The 16994-nt window shown below is 46.6% G+C and overlaps 1 protein-coding gene across 3 annotated transcripts in view; it reads right to left on the bottom strand.

The window, feature by feature from the left end:
• Positions 1-16779, bottom strand: part of MAPK9 (mitogen-activated protein kinase 9) — a 46396-nt gene extending 29617 nt beyond the window's left edge. For 2 of the 3 annotated variants that reach the window (XM_072947065.1, XM_072947067.1), the window contains exons 1-2: positions 16558-16777; positions 5441-5611 (exon numbers count right to left, since the gene is read on the bottom strand). In XM_072947065.1, coding sequence (XP_072803166.1) covers positions 5441-5562 — 122 coding nt within the window. In that variant the 5' untranslated portion in view covers positions 5563-5611; positions 16558-16777. Of the gene's footprint in view, positions 1-5440; positions 5612-16557 lie in introns of all 3 variants that reach the window. The other variant, XM_072947066.1, reaches the window with a different exon arrangement.
• Between the last annotated feature and the right edge of the window lie 215 nt (positions 16780-16994).

Here is a 16994-nt window from a genome sequence, read left to right as displayed (position 1 = left end):
TGGTCTCTCCGTTTAGGTGTTTAAGATCTACCACCTTAAATTAGAAGTTCCAAACCATTCATTTTAGAGGCAACACTACTAAGGTCCACAAAGACACAAGCATTTGTCCAAGGTCACAAAGAACTGCTGTGAGGATCCGAGCTGCACCCCGGACTCAGTTCTCCTGAACCACAAACTTCCTCCACCTCGTGCCATGTATCTTCTTTATCACAACACAGGTTTGTTGTGGACGTGATTTATCTGCATTCGTAGAAGATGAAGCAGTGTAAGAACAGACCAACGCTCACACCTGCGCAGACTGCAGGGAGCACGGGAGTAGAAGCCTCGCCAGCCGTTCCTGTCAAGGCTGTAAGTCGTCGCTTCTGAGAACCGTCAGATAGAATATTCAATATTTTTTTTAAAGTTAAACATTTCATAGAACTATTTCATAAAACAAATAGTCTTTACCAATTTTGGTTAAACAGCTTGAGATTTTAGAAGGAGAAAGAAAAACTGTGTATGAAAGAAATGTACACACATTTTCCCCACAGAGCTTCAATATCTTGCATTTAACTCTACTGTATAACTTAGTTAATATTTATAAATACTTCAAATGATAAGCATTTTAAAGCTTACTTCCCAATTATTTTTACTAACAGTTTCAATGAACAACAAAAACATACAAACAAACAGATCAAAGACAACTCAAAATCAGGGGTCAGAATATTTTGTTTGGACCCTAGCCCTTCCTTTCAACCCTGCACCTGTATCAGTGCCTGCTCTGCGGTCTACCTGCACACCTGTCCCTGTGTCTTTACAAAGCTCCAGTTTAAACAGATGTTTAACAAGTTTTATACACCATGCAGTATTGCTACAATGATATTTTATTTCTCAAAAATGTAAAAGCCCACATGCCCTCTATATTAGTTTCCTATTGTTGCTGCAACAAATTACCACAGATTTACTGGTTTAAAACACAAATTTATTCTCTTACAGTAATGGAGAGTGTGTGTGTGTGCACGCATACGCAGGGGCTTCAATCAAGCATTTGGTTCAATCAGAGAGGAGACTCTATTCCAAGCATGAGCTGAGATTATCTGGGGATGTTCCACAGATGAGATAAGTCTTGAAAGACCAGAGGTGGTGTCTGGACAGACTGGGGTGGGGGTCAGAGGAGACTCCAACCAGGAGATGTGCGTGGGATGGGCATGGAAAGAACCTGCCGCATCTGCAGGGAAGGGACCACGGAGAAATGAGGCAACTAAAAGTTAAAGCTTGACGGGGGGGACACTCAGGCCCTCCTGTCACTGATGAGGAAGGAAGGAGTCTAACTGGAACCATGCTTAGTTTCCTGCTCTATCCAAACAGCAGAACAAGGTAAAAGACCCTCTTCTTGCATCATGTACAAAAAAACAAAACAAAATCCACCACTTTTATTTTGACGACCTTAAAGCAAAATGCCAGTGTCCAAGATGCTGTTCAAAATAGAGCAGGAAAAAAAATCCCCTCAAGACATGTGGGGGAGGCATCGAAGGGAAAGTTCCTCTCCTGTACCGTCAGTTCAGGACGGCCACCACTGCTGGCACCACCGCTGCTGCAGTTGACAGCACCACGTCTCAAGCCCAGAAGGAGCACGAGGAGCATGTCCCCAGCGGAGGGGAGCCGGCGCAGGCCCCGGCAGAAAGCAGCAGTAAAGCACTAAGGGAAACCACGTCTCCTCTCATGTAGGCCTGACTCTCAGGATGGCACCTCCTCTAAAAGCTGGACGAAAACATCCCAGAAGCCTAAGAATAATTTTCATAACTGCACAAACATTTCTAAAAGACAATACCAATAATCTGAATCATGTTAACTAACCTCTTTTTCATGCATCAGGAAAGTTAACCCAAATAAAAGGTTTTGATTTGGTCATGAGTAGCGGACTTGGGTTACAAAGTGAAGTGAATAATTACATCAAAGATCATAAACCGTCAGCTGTGCAGAGGCTCGTTAAAAGCTACCTTAATCAGTTCAAAGTAATGACTTCTTTCTTGAGCAGGAAAGAGCAAAACCCAGTTTTTGATCTGTCCTTAGAATCAAAATTCAGGCTATGGCAACAGGGATTTGTGAGATGCGAAATTAGGATGTTAAAACTTCAGCACCTACATGTATGTGAGGTGAAAATCGCTTCTAGAAACATTAGTAAAATTTTCGTAAAATTATTTAAATAAAAATATTAAGAGTTAGGTAAGGACTGTTAAGATTCTGTCAATATACAGGTCAAGTTACTGCAAGAAAAGGACAACATATGTTAATGCATGATGTAACATGAAAACACTATATCCGATACTACAGCGTCAGAGTTTAACTGCCATTAAAATGACAAACATCCTTAGCTTAAGGTAACCTTCAGTTTACTTTTTTCAAAAAATTTTATTTAGGTGAAATTCACATAAATATAAAATGAACCATTTTAAAGTGAACGATTCAGTGGCATTTAGCACATGCACGGTATTGTGCAATTACCAACTCTATTTAATTCCAAAAGATTTCCCATCACCCCAAAATGCAGTTGAAAACTTTGCAGTTGTGCCCCGTTCCTCTCTCCCCCTCACCCCCCTGAACCACCAAGCTGCATCTCTCTCTATGGATTCACCTACTCTGGATACTTCCCATAAACGGACTCATGTAGTAATACCACCTTCTACGTCTGGCTTCTTTCACTTAGTATAGTATTTCCGAGAGTCACTCACCTTGCAGCGTACATCAGAGCTTTATTCCTTTCTGTGACTGATACTCCACGTATGTATGTGACACAGTCTGCGCGTCCAGCCACCTACTTATGGACATTGGGGTTGTCCCTGCCTCTCAGCTACTGCGAATAGTGCTGCTAGAACACATGCACATGTACACAAGCCTCACTTGAGCTTCTGTCTTTAGCTCTCCTGTGTGTGGATCTAGGAGTACTTACTGGGCCATGTAATAATTCTCAGCTTAACTCACTGAGGAACCATCAAATTGTTTTCCATATGTGGCTGCCCCGTTTCACGTTCTCACCAGCAATGTATGAGGACTCTAATTTCTTCACATTCTTGAGAATATTTGTAGTTTTCCATTTTGATGATTATGGCCCCCTAGTGGGTGTGAGGTAGTACTGCACTGAGGCTTTGACTTGCATCTCCCAAATGCCCAACACCGGGCACCTTGCCCTGTGCTCGCCGGCCGTAAGTCTTCTCAGGGGAGACGTCCATTCAAGTCCTTTGCCTGGTTTTTGTTTGTTTGTTTATTTTTTAATTAGGTTTTTCTTTTTGTGCTTGAGTTGTAGTAATTATTTATATTCTGGATACTGGACTCTTATCAGATATATGATCTGCAAACATTCTCCCATTTTCTAGGTTGTTTTTCACTCTCTCGATAGTGTTCTTTGAGGCACAAAAGTTTCAGTTTTGATGAAGTCCAATTTTTTTGTTGTTGTTGCTCATGCCTTCGGTGTCATTTCTGAGAGTCCAAAGTCATAAAGCTCTCCCCAGTTGTTTTCTTCTAAGAACTTTATGGCTCAGCCCTTATATTTAGGTTACTGATCCATTCTGAGCTGACTTTCTATGTGATGTGAGGTAGGAGTGCAGCTTCGTTCTTTTACATGTGGAGATCCAGGTGTCCTAGCACCACTTGTTGAAGAGATTGTTTTTCTCCATTGAACAATCTTGGCATCTTTTTTTTTTGAAAGTCAACTGGCCACAGATGTATGGATTTATTTCTGGACACTCAGTTTTTAAATTTTTTGAAAAAATTCATAACTTTCCATCCTATAATTCTACCACTGCTTTTACCAGAGTAGGTTCAGCTTATAATAGTGTATTTGGAGCTTTCATTTCAAAATTAGAATTTTTTAATGAAAAATACACACCCATAGTGAATAATTTCCTTATTAAACATTTCTTTAAAATACAAAGTTGAGAAGTCGTATATGCAAACTGGAATCAAAACTAATCTCTGAAAACAGCATTTTATAAAGAAAGTAGCATGTGACTTTATTGTTATTTACCATATTGTAATGAAGTCATTAATTTCAACTGCCTACCCCTTATAAAGCCTTCCATTTCATAATTAATTATGAACTTATAGTCAGCCTCTTAATGTGGTTATTACATTAAGAGTCCTTGATATCAGTCTTACTTAACTACCTGTGTCAAATTACTACCCACTTTCAAATAAGAGATGAATTATGTATCAAAAGAATGTTTTATTGTCTAGAACTTTTATTAACATCAAAGCACCCTAATTTGAACTATACATTGACTTTAAAACTTCTGGCACACTGGGTTTAAGTACCAACACAGCATGCTATCAGCTGAAAGTTAAGGTCACCACTCTCTTAGAAGCAAGCTGGGCATTCCTTCCAAACAGCTCCTCCTCCCTCGTTAGTTTTTCTGGGACTCTCTCTGAACTGCCATCTCCTCGTAGCTCCAGGGCCTCCAACTGCCCGGGCCAAAGAAAACAGCTAGCTCCCCTGATCACAAGTCTCTTCAACAGGCAGATCAGTGACTGAGCACTGATGCAGTCTCTAAACTCAGCGTCTCTAATGGAGACAGAAACTCACTGCCTGCCGGCATATCCAGGTTCTCTTTTATCTTGAAGCCCCTCTGCCTACAGGCTGTAATCATTGCATGTTTAGCTTCATCACAGTTTCTTTTAGATGCAAAGACAGTCTTGTTTTTATTGACCAAAAAGAGAAGACAAAGTTTTGCCCAGAAAACTGAGAGAGAAAACGTTTGGGAAGCGCTGATAACTGTAGTCTAGAAAACACGTGAAAACTTTACCTTTAGCTGGCCGGTGACGTCGCGGCAGCTGACTGTCTTACCATGCAAGAGACTAAGGTTCAGGGTCAGACCAACGGTTCTGACGTCCTGGGCTGGACACATAGTTGCAGTGAGACACCAAGGAAGAGACGGCCAGCCCAACCCCTCATACAGCATCCCTTCCTGGTTAATCCATGGGGTGATAATGACACTGACTGGCCTCATCCTGCCAATGAAGGGCAAGGCACTGCCAAGACGGCGCCTAGAAATGAACAGGAGTGATCGGGAGTAAAAGGGGGGGAGGGGAAAGGTGGCCGGGATGAAGAAATGAATAAAGCTCCAAATTTCCCGTACAACTCACTGTCATACCTATTGCTCTAATATCACAATGATGGGGGGAATGGAAAAGAAAAACAAAAACAAAAACAAAAACAAAAAAAAAAGAAAGAAAGAAAAACTGCTACCTATTTAAATTTATGCAGCATTCTAAGAATCTGAGTTTGTATCCTAAAACCTGACTACATACACCTAGAGCAAGAGGTTGACTCAATTTAGCTTATAAACCTATAGCAAAGAAAAGGGTCTTTTTATCATCCGTGTTTCTAAAGCCTGACGATTCAGTTCTACGTAGTTTTTATTACAACAAAAGCTCAATCCGCGCTACTGAAACAGACCACACTTACCAAACAATCCCTTGGGCTCCAGACCCAATCGGTTTCAACTGCTGGTAGCGCTTGAGCACAGAGAAAGTCGAGTCTGCCACCTGCACACTGTAAAACTGACCATCGCATTTACTGTCACTCATGATGCAGTGTCATGTGATATTCCCCAGAGCTGGTGCTGCCGTCAGGTTCCTTGAAAGAAAAACAGGATGAACACGCATTCTTACTGAAATTACACATGCACGGCTCACTTAACGGCGTTTCAAATTGATCAGGATGTAAGACAACGTGGCTGTAAGTGGATATACTCAGACCAAGTTCTGAACTTCAGCGACACACACAAAAAATGCAAAGACATTTTAATGGTACGAGACTACCACGAAAGGAAGGCACCTGGAGGCCCTGCATGATCACATTTTAAGGAACTGGATGAGGAAGTAACCTCTGGAGAGAAGACTGTGCACACTTTGACCAGCTGTGGCAAGGCCATGCCAACACGTGATTCTCATTAGCTTGCTTCCTGTGAGACCAGACTATGCCGAGCTGTCTCAACCCGAGACGTAGGCACTCTGGGCATGCTGCAAAAGGAACATGCCTACAGTTCCCGCAGAAGCACAAATGGGCCAGTCTTCTGCTAAGTCCACAGATTCAGGTTAAAGTGATGAACCAGGAAGCAAGTCTGAGGCTAAAGCGACTGTAAAAGTGGGAAGTTAAAGAACAGGCTGTTGGAGGCCAGGTGACACCCGTGTGTGCAGTGCACGCCCACGAGAGTGTTCCTGCCGTGCGAGGTGGTCCTGCCCGGGAGGAGCCAGCCCACGCCGCCCACTCCTCACATCACTAGTGGGCTTCAGCACGGACAGCCATAGACAGAGAACTGTCACAACCGACAGTCAATGACACGGGCACTACGATGTCAGTCACGAGGCCTGAGTATTAACTGGCAGCCCCAGAGCAGCCTTTCTGTGCTTCAGACAGAGGCTGAGATTCCCACACAGGCAGCTACCTCTCCTTGGCTCCCTGGCTCTTGTATGACAATGCTTATTGCAAAGTTAGCAAGCTCTTTATTTTGGTCATCTTTTTTTTAATGAAAAAGCCAAGAATAAAATCAGATAGGTAAAGATTCTATATGGTTTAAAAACACAGAATTTGAATTTTATTCTGCAGCTCCAGAAAACTCCTGCCTGCTTGCTCTACCACCTAAAACCTACTGCCCACCCGATGAGTTTTCTGGAGTGATGATATGTATTTCAACATGATGATGTCCAGGACTTCCATAAAACACAGAAACAAACTGAATAATAAGAACCTGAGCGAAGAATTTAAATCAAATGAATACTTTCTCCAACTGACCTTTGCTTCATGCTTTTGTACCATTCTCAGGACAGTGGCTAAGGCACCGCTTTTAGGATCATTGCGACTGGAAGCCATTACGCACTGGCCAGGGATTTAACACGTGACTCACGACGACCCACGGTGGGAGCATCAGCCCCGAGCTACACTGGAGTGACCCCAGGCTTAGTGTGCTGGCCAAGCCATGCTGCTGTGCGAAGTGGACCCTAAGCTTTAGGGGGGTGAGGGCAGGTCTGTCTTGCTCACTGTGGCATCTCGTACTCCTAGGACAGGAGGACGGGGGGGCCTGGCCCCTGGGACAGAGTGAACGTTCAGTAAACCTCTGCTGATTTGACCCATAATATGGTATCTAATATTTCCTCACGATGCCACTCCATTTTACTGACATCTGAATGAATATTCTTTTCTAAAGATTAATTTATAGTTTTTAAGAGGCTGAGACAATTCAACTCAACATTTATGGGGCACCTTTGTACAAGGAAGTGATTAATTTAGCAGGCATAGCAAGACCAGCCAGGAAGTTGTCTTGAAGTAGCACCTCATTCACTATTTGGGAGGAAACTGTGAGGAATGAGTCTGTTACCTACGCTGTAAGTCACAAAGAGGTGAGGCCATAAGCAAGACGTAAACAAAGGCAAAAGGCAGAGGAGGTTCCACCCACCAGCAGGGGTGCAGAAGACAAGGAGAGCTTCATGGAGGAGGGGGACTTTGCCCAGGACGGTTTTGCCAGAGACGGAGAACAGAGGCACAGAGCTCAGGCTGACTGTGCTCAGGCATGGTGAACTGCTCCGCTCGACCAGTGGAGCTCAAGTGCAAAGGATCAGAGACAGACTCGGTGTGAGGCAGGGAGCCACCACAACCGGCACCTTCTTTGCCATGTTGTGATGTACCAGCAGTGCTGGCCATTCATAAGGCATTTCTTGAGCACCACTGTGGACGAGTTCCCTTGCCAGAACAGACAGCAGTTGCCTGCTCTCTAGGTTCTGAGCTTACAGAGAGCACACACTGGGGGTACACTCAAGGAGAGACCCTGATGTAAGCACAGCCCCCCCCACCCCCCCCAGAAGGATGGAGGCTGGGACACGGGGAAGAGAAGCAGCGTGTGCAGAGAGTTGGAGGGGCCTTCTGAGGGTGACAGGTCATTTGAGATTCAGCGTTGTTGGGGAGTGGGCTAAAAAACTGGACAGAGAAAACATGACCAGATCAGCACTGGCCCTGGAAGCCACTTGGAGCCATCGGGGCCTGGGCCTGAGGGCTGTGGAGGCGTCAAGGCACGAGAGGCTCGGGCTTGCTTTTCGCAGGGGTCACTCGGGAAGCTGAGGACAGGATGGATTTGAGCGGGTTGGACTCAAGACAAGGAGACCTGACCGAAGTGGCAGGTGGGGAAAAGAAGGAAATGCATGGCTTGGAGGAAGCATGGATGGGACTTGCCTGCAGAAGACGAGGAGAAATGTGGGGGAAAGCCAGAGGCGAACAGGAGTTAGCTGCAGAGCTGGGGAGCTCGGCTGCAGGCAGGTGAAGCCTGAAGTGGCCAAGGACAGCATGACGGGCCCAGGCTGCAGGGCTGCTCCAGGATCCGCTCCTCCCTTCCTTTCAGGAGCAGCAGCCATCCTGTTCCAGCTGGACATGAGGCTGCCCAACAAGAGACGACGTCTGGCCACTTTCCTGACATTCAGGTGTGGCCAGGTGACCGACTGCTGGCTGATGGGATGTGAGCAGAAGTGATGGATGCTACTTCCAGATATTTTTTTAACAGGAAGCTGCTTGCTTTCCCATCTGTCTTTCTCCCTGCTGCTGGCTCGGGGATCAGTGGTCATAAACCCAGAGATGCAAGTCACATGCTGAAGATGGCAGAGTCACTCACCAGCCAGAGTTGTGAATGACCTTGTGGCACAGAGCTGCCCCCCAGTCTGGCCTGCCTGCCCACACTGAGATTGGCACAAATTAATCTCAACCTTGTGGAGCAACTCTGGAGCCCTCTCTGCTATGGCTGCTGTAACCAACACCCTGACCAGTACAGGGCTAGGTTAGCTTTTGTGCATTTGAGGCATAGATGATAGCATTAGGTCAAGAATTAATATAATTTCACTTCAAGATTTAAAATAATTTTAAAATTAAAATAAGTTGCCCTTGCTAGGCAGAAAAACATCACCTAAGAGAGAACCTGTCCAAGCCACCTCCTCTGTCGAGCTTGGGGTCAAAGCCACCTCCTCTGTCGAGCGTGGGGTCAAAGCCACCTCCTCTGTCGAGCCTGGGGTCAAAGCCACCTCCTCTGTCGAGCCTGGGGTCAAAGCCACCTCCTCTGTCGGGCTTTGGGTCAAAGCCACCTCCTCTGTCGGGCTTGGGGTCAAAACCACCTCCTCTGTCAAGCTTGGGGTCAAAGCCACCTCCTCTGTCGGGCTTGGGGTCAAAGCCACCTCCTCTGTCGAGCTTGGGGCTTCATGAGATCAAGAGAAAGAACCTCAAGGCCACCCAAGAAAGCATGTAATTTCGCTCTTAATGAAATCTACTCTCTTGAGATTGTATTTCAACAAGATGGACCTCAACTGAGTTTCAGAAGACGGTTTACGAATCGAGAAGTGTAAGATTTCTTCATGCAGTCACACTACCAACATACTGAAGGGCAGTCGCTGCTGTAACCCTCCTCCCCAGCCAGTGCTGGCTCCTCACCCTGGCTCCCAGCGTGGGACCAGCACCCCCCCAACGCTGCCTCTGCGCTGCGCAGGGCCCACCAGGCTGCACTGTCACTCGGCTTCTGCAGGGCTGCCTCTGCCTCCCTCCCTCGGGCTGGAGGCTCCTCTAAAGTAGGGCGGGCCTGTCTTCCCTCTCATACGACACTGTTCAATAAACTGAAGGGAATGTCGACGTTCACCAATGATTCACTGAGAAAGCCTCTAAGAGGACACACTCTGCTCCTGCAGACCTGAGGGTGGTGAGTGGACACCTCGAGGTTAGGCACTGGCCGAGCCTTTGCTGAAGGCATCTGGCTCATGTCCACACACACCGCCCCCACAACTTACCGTGCTGCTTTGATGAACACTTGTTAAATGAAATGCTCTAATCAAAAATCTCTGTTTCGTCAAGACTAGGGACTCCTGCAGAATCCTCTCTAGGATACTGGAGTAACATCTACCCACTCTCTAAATAAACACTGGGCAGGAGGAACATTCTTACCTGCTTAGAGCACAGAGTAAGAAATGCTTTAAAAATTGTTTCTCTTACAGTTACCAGGGGGGAGGAGGGTGGGAAGGGATAAACTGGGAGTTAGAGATTTGCAGATACTGACTAATACATATAAAATAGATAAACAAGTTTATATTTTATAGCACAGGGAATTATATTCAATATCTTGTAGTAGCTTATGGTGAAAAAGAGTATGAAAATGAATATATGTATGTTCATGTATGACTGAAGAATTGTGCTGCACAGCAGAAACTGACACGTTGTAAACAGACTATACCTCAGTAAAAAACAAAAAGATTTAGTCATCTGTCTGCTCAAACATTTAAGGACAGTAGTGCTTCAGAATACTCCAGGCATGCAATCTTTAAATTAACTGATTGCTATGTTTAAAAGCAGATTTTCACAATCACCCTCTTTGTTTCAATGCCTGCTACTGAAAGCTTTAATCAAATTCTTCTTCTTTTTTCCTACTTTAATTTCTATTGAAAATAGCCTAGCACAACAATTTAGTCTTTCTTGGATAACCAAGAATCTCACAGCATCTCAGGGTCATCCTTCACAACATGGGTTCTTAAGCTTCAGTACGTACCATGATACAGAATAACTAGTATTTGGTTATCGCATGGCCCGCAGCTGGCTCCTGAAGATCCAGCAAGGATTCCTCCCATCGGCCCCTTGCAGTCGCCTGGGGCTGTCAGGTCTCCCCGTGTCCAGCCCCAATGCCCAGTGTTCTGAGTAAAGGCCTTCTCACGGCTCCTTGGACACACCAGCAGCTGAGTGTTCTCCTAGCCTCCATTCCTGATACCTCCAAACCACTGCACACGCGCCAAATGAGAAAGAGAGACACATGCACGTGCAAACCCGCACATGAATGCTCAGAGAAGCTACATCTGTCAGCTCAAAGCTGGAGACACTCCAGGTGTTCTCCAGTGGTGAAAGGTTAGACAAACTGCTGCACGTTCATACCACCCAGCGATAAAAGTGATGGAACTGCTGATACACACAGTCACTTAGGAAGGTCTTGAGGGTATTGTGAAATTTTAGTGATAAAAGCCAATTTCCGAAGGTCAAAGTGGTTGCCAGGGGTGATGAATGGTGCGGAGGGGCAAGGCAGGTGGTGTGGCTACAGGGGGTGGTACAAGGAGGTCTTTGGGATGATGAAACCGGTCTGCATCTTGGTGGCGATGGTGGTGGTTATATGGACCTCCACGTGTGATAAAATGACACAGAACTGCACAAAGATCGCAGCAGGGCTAACTGCCTGGTTCTGATCCTGCACTACAGTCATGCAAATATACAGCCACTGGGGGAGGCGGGGTGAAGGGTGTGTGGGACCTCTTTGTGCTATTTCTGTACTTTCTTGTGAATCCATAATTATTTCAAAATAAGGAATTGAAAGAGTTGTTGAAAATACGCAGCGATCACACTGTTCTGTGTTGAAATTCCTTCAGCAGTGACTGACTGCCTTGAGAGTAAAATTCAAATCCTCAGAACAGCAGAGGAGCGCTGCTAGTCACTCCAGGGTAGTACCAGACCGCCTGGGAGCAGCAGATGCTGGCCCCTGCACACCTTCAGGTCTCTGCCTGAGCTGTTCCATCTGCCTGAAATGACTTCCCCCTCCCTTCTGCTCTCCTGGCCAAACTTCACCCTCCAAAATCTAACCCAAGTGCCTGCTTCTCCTCCCAGTTCTCCTCCACGGGCCTTCCCTTCAAACGGTGCCCAATACGCCCCATCTTTTTGGCACCACAATGTATGTTCATCTGCATTGCAAGTCAGTCTCTACTTCTACTGTAAGAGCCCCTTACGGGCAGAAGATGGGTCTGATCCATTTCTTAACTCTCTATAATTACACAGGGGTGCCCAGTAAACACCTGTGAAGGCAAAACTAAGTGGGAGATACATGGGGTAAGGCAGCTTGGTGCAGCGCGTAAGATCAGGCCTCTGGAGTCAGAGGGCAGTGGGGCTGCCGCTGTCTGGGTGAGTGACCTTGGCGAGCGGCTACACTTATCTGCAGAACGGGGAGGAGCTCAGAAACAACCTCACAGGATGACAGCCGGACAGTGCCCAGTGCAGGGCAAGGTCTCGGTGTCAGCTGATCTTAGGACAGATATGACCACACCCATCCTACTTATCCAAAACAAATGTTTGCATTCTGAAAATGTGAACTGAAATCTGGCAAGGGCACAAGCCGACAGCATGTTTGATGGAGGTGAGCACCCCAGTGAAAAACACAACAGCCAGAAGGCAATGTACAGAATTTACTCTTCATTTTAGGGTGTGGCAGGCAGATGATGTTTCAGGAAAGTTTTTGAAGAGATCTGCTTCACAACATTTAACAGTAGCTATGTTTCTGAGAGTTATGAGTTGGTGAAACACATCTGATTCCAGAATCAGACATGGGGGATTTATAATCTGGTGTGGCACCCTCATGCCTACATGTGCTAAAATCAAACCAGTAGCAGCATGAGTTCCAATATCCAATATTTAGTCTAACAAATTAAATCATTTACAGTTCTGCAGAAATATATGTGTATACATACTTTTTAAAGGAAAAGGCGTTATTTTAAAAGCAATCATCACCGATTATTCTTTCTCTAGCTTCACTGAAGGGCAGTGGAGATGTGTTCTTTAAACAAATTGGTCTAAAAAAATTAAATATTTTTTAAACAAACCCCCAAGTTCTTGCTACCCTGGCCCATGGAAAGACAAACTAACAGGTGGTTTTCATACTGTTCATTCTCCTAATAGCCAAATAATTCAGTTACAGAAATACTTCAAATTACAGCTTCAAAACAGGCAAGAACCTATTTAACACAAAGACAGTTAATATTGATGTCTTGCTTTCAAGGGGGAAAAAAAGAATTACCTCATTAGTAATTCATACATCCTTAGAATCTATTTTTACTATCCCTGAAATGTTTTAGATTATGTAGTTTTTGGTTAAGAAAGATACTAAGGTAAAATTAGCTAGGGGGAAAAGGAGTAGAATGTTTTATAGGGCCCCAAAACAAAAAAGTCAAATGGAATAAAATAAAATGTGTTGAATTTCCCCTTCAAATATTGAGTGAACACTTGGCTGTAAGGAAGTCCTATGTTAAAACGGGACTGCTCTTCCTCGTTACTTTTATAGCTATTAATTTACATCCCAACGTTTTCCAAAGAGGATTTGAGGAGCTAGTTAAAAAAGTTTTAACTGGTAATCCAAAGGCTGATATAAAATCTAAAAAGATCCATAGTTCTTTAAAAAAAAATAAAAGTTCTTACTGGGCAAAAGACATACAAAATCACCTCCCCACCCCGCCCAGTAACACGCCCTCCTAATGAATCAGTGCCAGCAGCCCCTCACATCACAGTGTGAGCCAACCAGCCCACCTGCCACTAGAGGAAGAGGGCACCCCACCCGGAAGGCATCCTGAATCCGATCAAGCCTTGTCTAGGTCCAACGACAAATTTTCAGGAAATACAGAAAAACACAAGACATTACACTGCAAAGAGGCAATCAGTAAATCTCAGTAATGGAAATGCTCTTGCTTCAACAAATAAAACAGGGAAAACAAAAAACAGAAAGAGAGGGGGTAATTCTTTTTTCCCCCCTTAAAAGAAATAGAAGGGGGAAACTTAAAAGACACAGCAACCGATGACAAGGTATGGACCTTATCTGGATCCTGGTTCCAATAAAGAAACTATTAAAGAAACCATAAAAGTCATGAGATAATTGGAGATTTGACTACGGGCTGGCTATCTGATGATACTAAGGAATTGCGGCTTTCCAAGTTTAAAGCAATTCTTATTTTTTAGAGATACACAGAAAAACTTACGGATGAAACGACATGACAGGATTTGCTTGAAAATAATATGGGGGTGAGGGTGTGTGGATGACGCTGGCCAGGAGTTGATAACTGTTGAAGCTGGATACTATTCTGTTCACTTCTGTATACGTTTGAAAGTCCTCATAATAAACAGTGATAATAAAGACTGACAGTGAAACTAGCTCATACAATCACAAAAGGCCAAGTACAAATGCAATTATTCTTAAGAAAATTATGTAAAAATGTCACCTTCTTAACCAGGAGTGAAGTGTAACTACACACTGAGATTAAAAATAGCTGCCCCACTGCCAAATCAATAATGTTAAGAAAAAATGTGATTTTGTTTTATCTTATGCATCATGAAAACAATTGGTTTACTCACTATTAATTGCTTCATCTGACACTTTTCTTTATCCAGAAAATTAAGGTTTTATTTTAAATAGACAAATGGAGGTGTAGCCTCTAACATTTATTTCGGGGGCGGGGGGCAAATAAACACATTTTAATCTGTCAACAAATTATTTAAAGTCCTGACACACTGAAAATTAAAATTCTCAGGAGAATCAAAGCTCTTCAGAGAAAACTATGCCAAAATAGGATTCTTTTCTAACCCTGCAGGATCCTTTTGAAGGGAGGGAAAAAAGGAGGGTTAAATGAAGACGAAGGAAAACATTATCTAGACTGGATGTTGTTCTTCCAGAACAAAGTAAGAACCAGAAGAGAAGACTCAGAGCTGAGGGACCCAGGAAAGAATGCTTATCTGGGGAGACCTAGGTTCAAATTTCACTTTCCAGCTGCTTGCTCTGAAACAGAGTGCTGAAACTCTGGGAGCCTCTGTTTCCTCATCTGCAGAGATAGGTTCCAAAGTTCCTTTCCCAGAGCTCAGTGACAATTAAATGAGAGTACCTGGCAGAAAAGGGCCTACCTCTCCTGGCCTTGGGTTACCTTTCCAGCTCATTCCAACTCTTTCCTCCCACACAACCTGCCCTGGAGGTCAACAATTCTGCAACCAAGCTGAATAAGGTCTGTATTTTACCTAGCTCACAGCATTTAAAACATTTTTAAATTAGCTGCTGCCAACATTTAAAAATCAAAACAGTATAAATGTAAACGTCGAGTTCTGACTTTCAAAACATTCCTGGGTGAGCTGGGTCTGATTCTCCAGGGTCCCCACTGAGTTACCTTACACCTTACCCTGCATGCTGACCCCTCACCCTACATCGGGCAAAAGTCGTTCCTTTGCCCTGCCCCTGCCCTTTCCCACTGCTTGCTCCCCTCCAACAAATTTCTCATCACCACTCAAGGCCCCTCATTTCCTCCACAATGCCATGGCACAGCCCCTCCTCTACCTCAACAACAAGCTGTCCCGCCACTGTCTATACATCTGCCTGCTCCACTTGGGCTCTTGGGCTCTCTGGAGGAAGGGACCCTGTTGCTACTGCCTTTGTGTCCCCAGGGCCAAGTAGAAAGCCTGACCTAGATAATGCAGAATTCAGTAAATGTCTCCCAAATGTGTGGAAGGAACTTAGAGCTAAAACATTATAAAAATATAACATTTTATATCACAGCTTGTGCTGACAGTTACCAAATAAAGGGGTCAAGGATATTAAAATGTTTCACAAAATGAGAGCAAGCTTCCATCTGCATACAACTTTCACAAGTTAGTCGGAAGTCACTAAATGAACAGAGAAAGCAGGGGCAACAGGCGGGCAAGGTCATTCATTCATTCATTGAACTGACATTACTGAGTACTTACTGTGTGCTTTCTAAGCACTGGGGATAAAGCAGTCGACAAATCAGACAACTACCTGTTTTCATAAAGCTACATCCTGGTGGGAAAGACTGAAAATAAACAGACAAATCAACAGAATAGTTTCAAACCAGATACTAGGAAAAAGATTCAACAACATGAGATAGAATGACTAAGGGAGGAAAGGATGGTCAAGGAAGGCCTCGTGTAAACTGAGATATCTGACCAGAATAAGGACCAGAAGGAGCCAGCTGCACAAAGATCCCAGAGACAATGCCAATCATTGGAAACAGCAAGTGCAAAGGTCCTGAGGTATGTAGGGCAGCACATTCAAGGCAGGTAAGATGGGCAGGATACGAGAGCAGTGCTCTGGGTTGGAGGGAGCGGTGGTGGTGGGCAGGGCCCGCTCTGGCGTTGCTGGGGACTGAGTGTGCAATGACGAGGCACTGGAAGAGCGCGAGGATGGGGGATTCTGGGCGGATGGGGAGGGGGCTCCTCGCACACTCACACCAGCCAGGGGCAGTATCCCGCTCAATTTTCCACAAATGTGCACTGGGCTCCTGACCAGGCGCTTTCACAGAGATTCATACAGCTGGACAACAACCCTGCCCAAAAGGGGAGACATTTCCCCCACTTTCCCGAGGGAAACACCGAGGAACAGCGAAAGTCAGTGCCTCAGCCAAGGTCGCGGGAACCAGACCCCAGGCTTCTGGAGCATCCGGGAGCGGGTGTGCAGCTGCGTGCCAAACAATCGGGAGGGGTGGCGCCTGCAGACCCCAAGGCAGGTCTGCCGGGGCCAGACCGGGGAGCCGGCCCGCAGCTCCGGGCCAATGACAGCCGGGCGGGAGCGGGTGACTGCGGCAGTCCGGAGGGCAAGGGGCGGCGGCCGGGGTCGCCAGCACCGCGCAGCCCCCGGTCGGCCCCGCAGAACCCGGCCCGCGCCCCCGCCCCCGCAGACCCCGGTGGCGCGGCCCTCCCGCCGCCCTTCCCCGACGGGGCTCGGCCTGAGCAGTCCCCGCCCGGCCTAGCCCGCCCGCGGGGCTCACCTCGCCTCCCCGCCGCCGCGCCAGGGGGAGAGGGCCGGCGGGCGGACTGGCGGCGCTGCGCGCTGGCCTCGCGGCTCCGCTGCCCGCGGCTCGGCCGGCCGCGCCGCCCCGCCCCGCTCCGCTCCGCCCCGCCGCCGCCGCCGCCGCCGCCGCCGCCGCAGTGGGTGTGAGGGGCGCCGGGGCGCTCGGACCCTTCCGGTCTGGCTCCCTTCTCCTCCGCCGCCGCCGCCGCGGCGCCCGGCCTGACCGACCCTCGCGCCGACCAATCAGCGCGCGACAAGCCGGGCGGGAGCGGCCAATCGCGCCCGGGGGCGGGCGGCGCGGCCGGGGCTGCGGGCGGAGCCAGGGCGTTCGGTGCCGGGTTCCGCGGGGATCCGCGCTCCGCGGCCGCGCAGTCGTCCGGGGCTGCGCCGTGTGGACGCGGGCGCGGCTGGGCG

The sequence above is a fragment of the Vicugna pacos genome, chromosome 22, assembly GCF_048564905.1.
Source record: "Vicugna pacos chromosome 22, VicPac4, whole genome shotgun sequence".
Classification (NCBI taxonomy): domain Eukaryota; kingdom Metazoa; phylum Chordata; class Mammalia; order Artiodactyla; family Camelidae; genus Vicugna; species Vicugna pacos.
The sequence above is the reverse complement of the archived record's forward strand: the minus strand, read 5'-3'. Positions and strand labels throughout refer to the sequence as shown.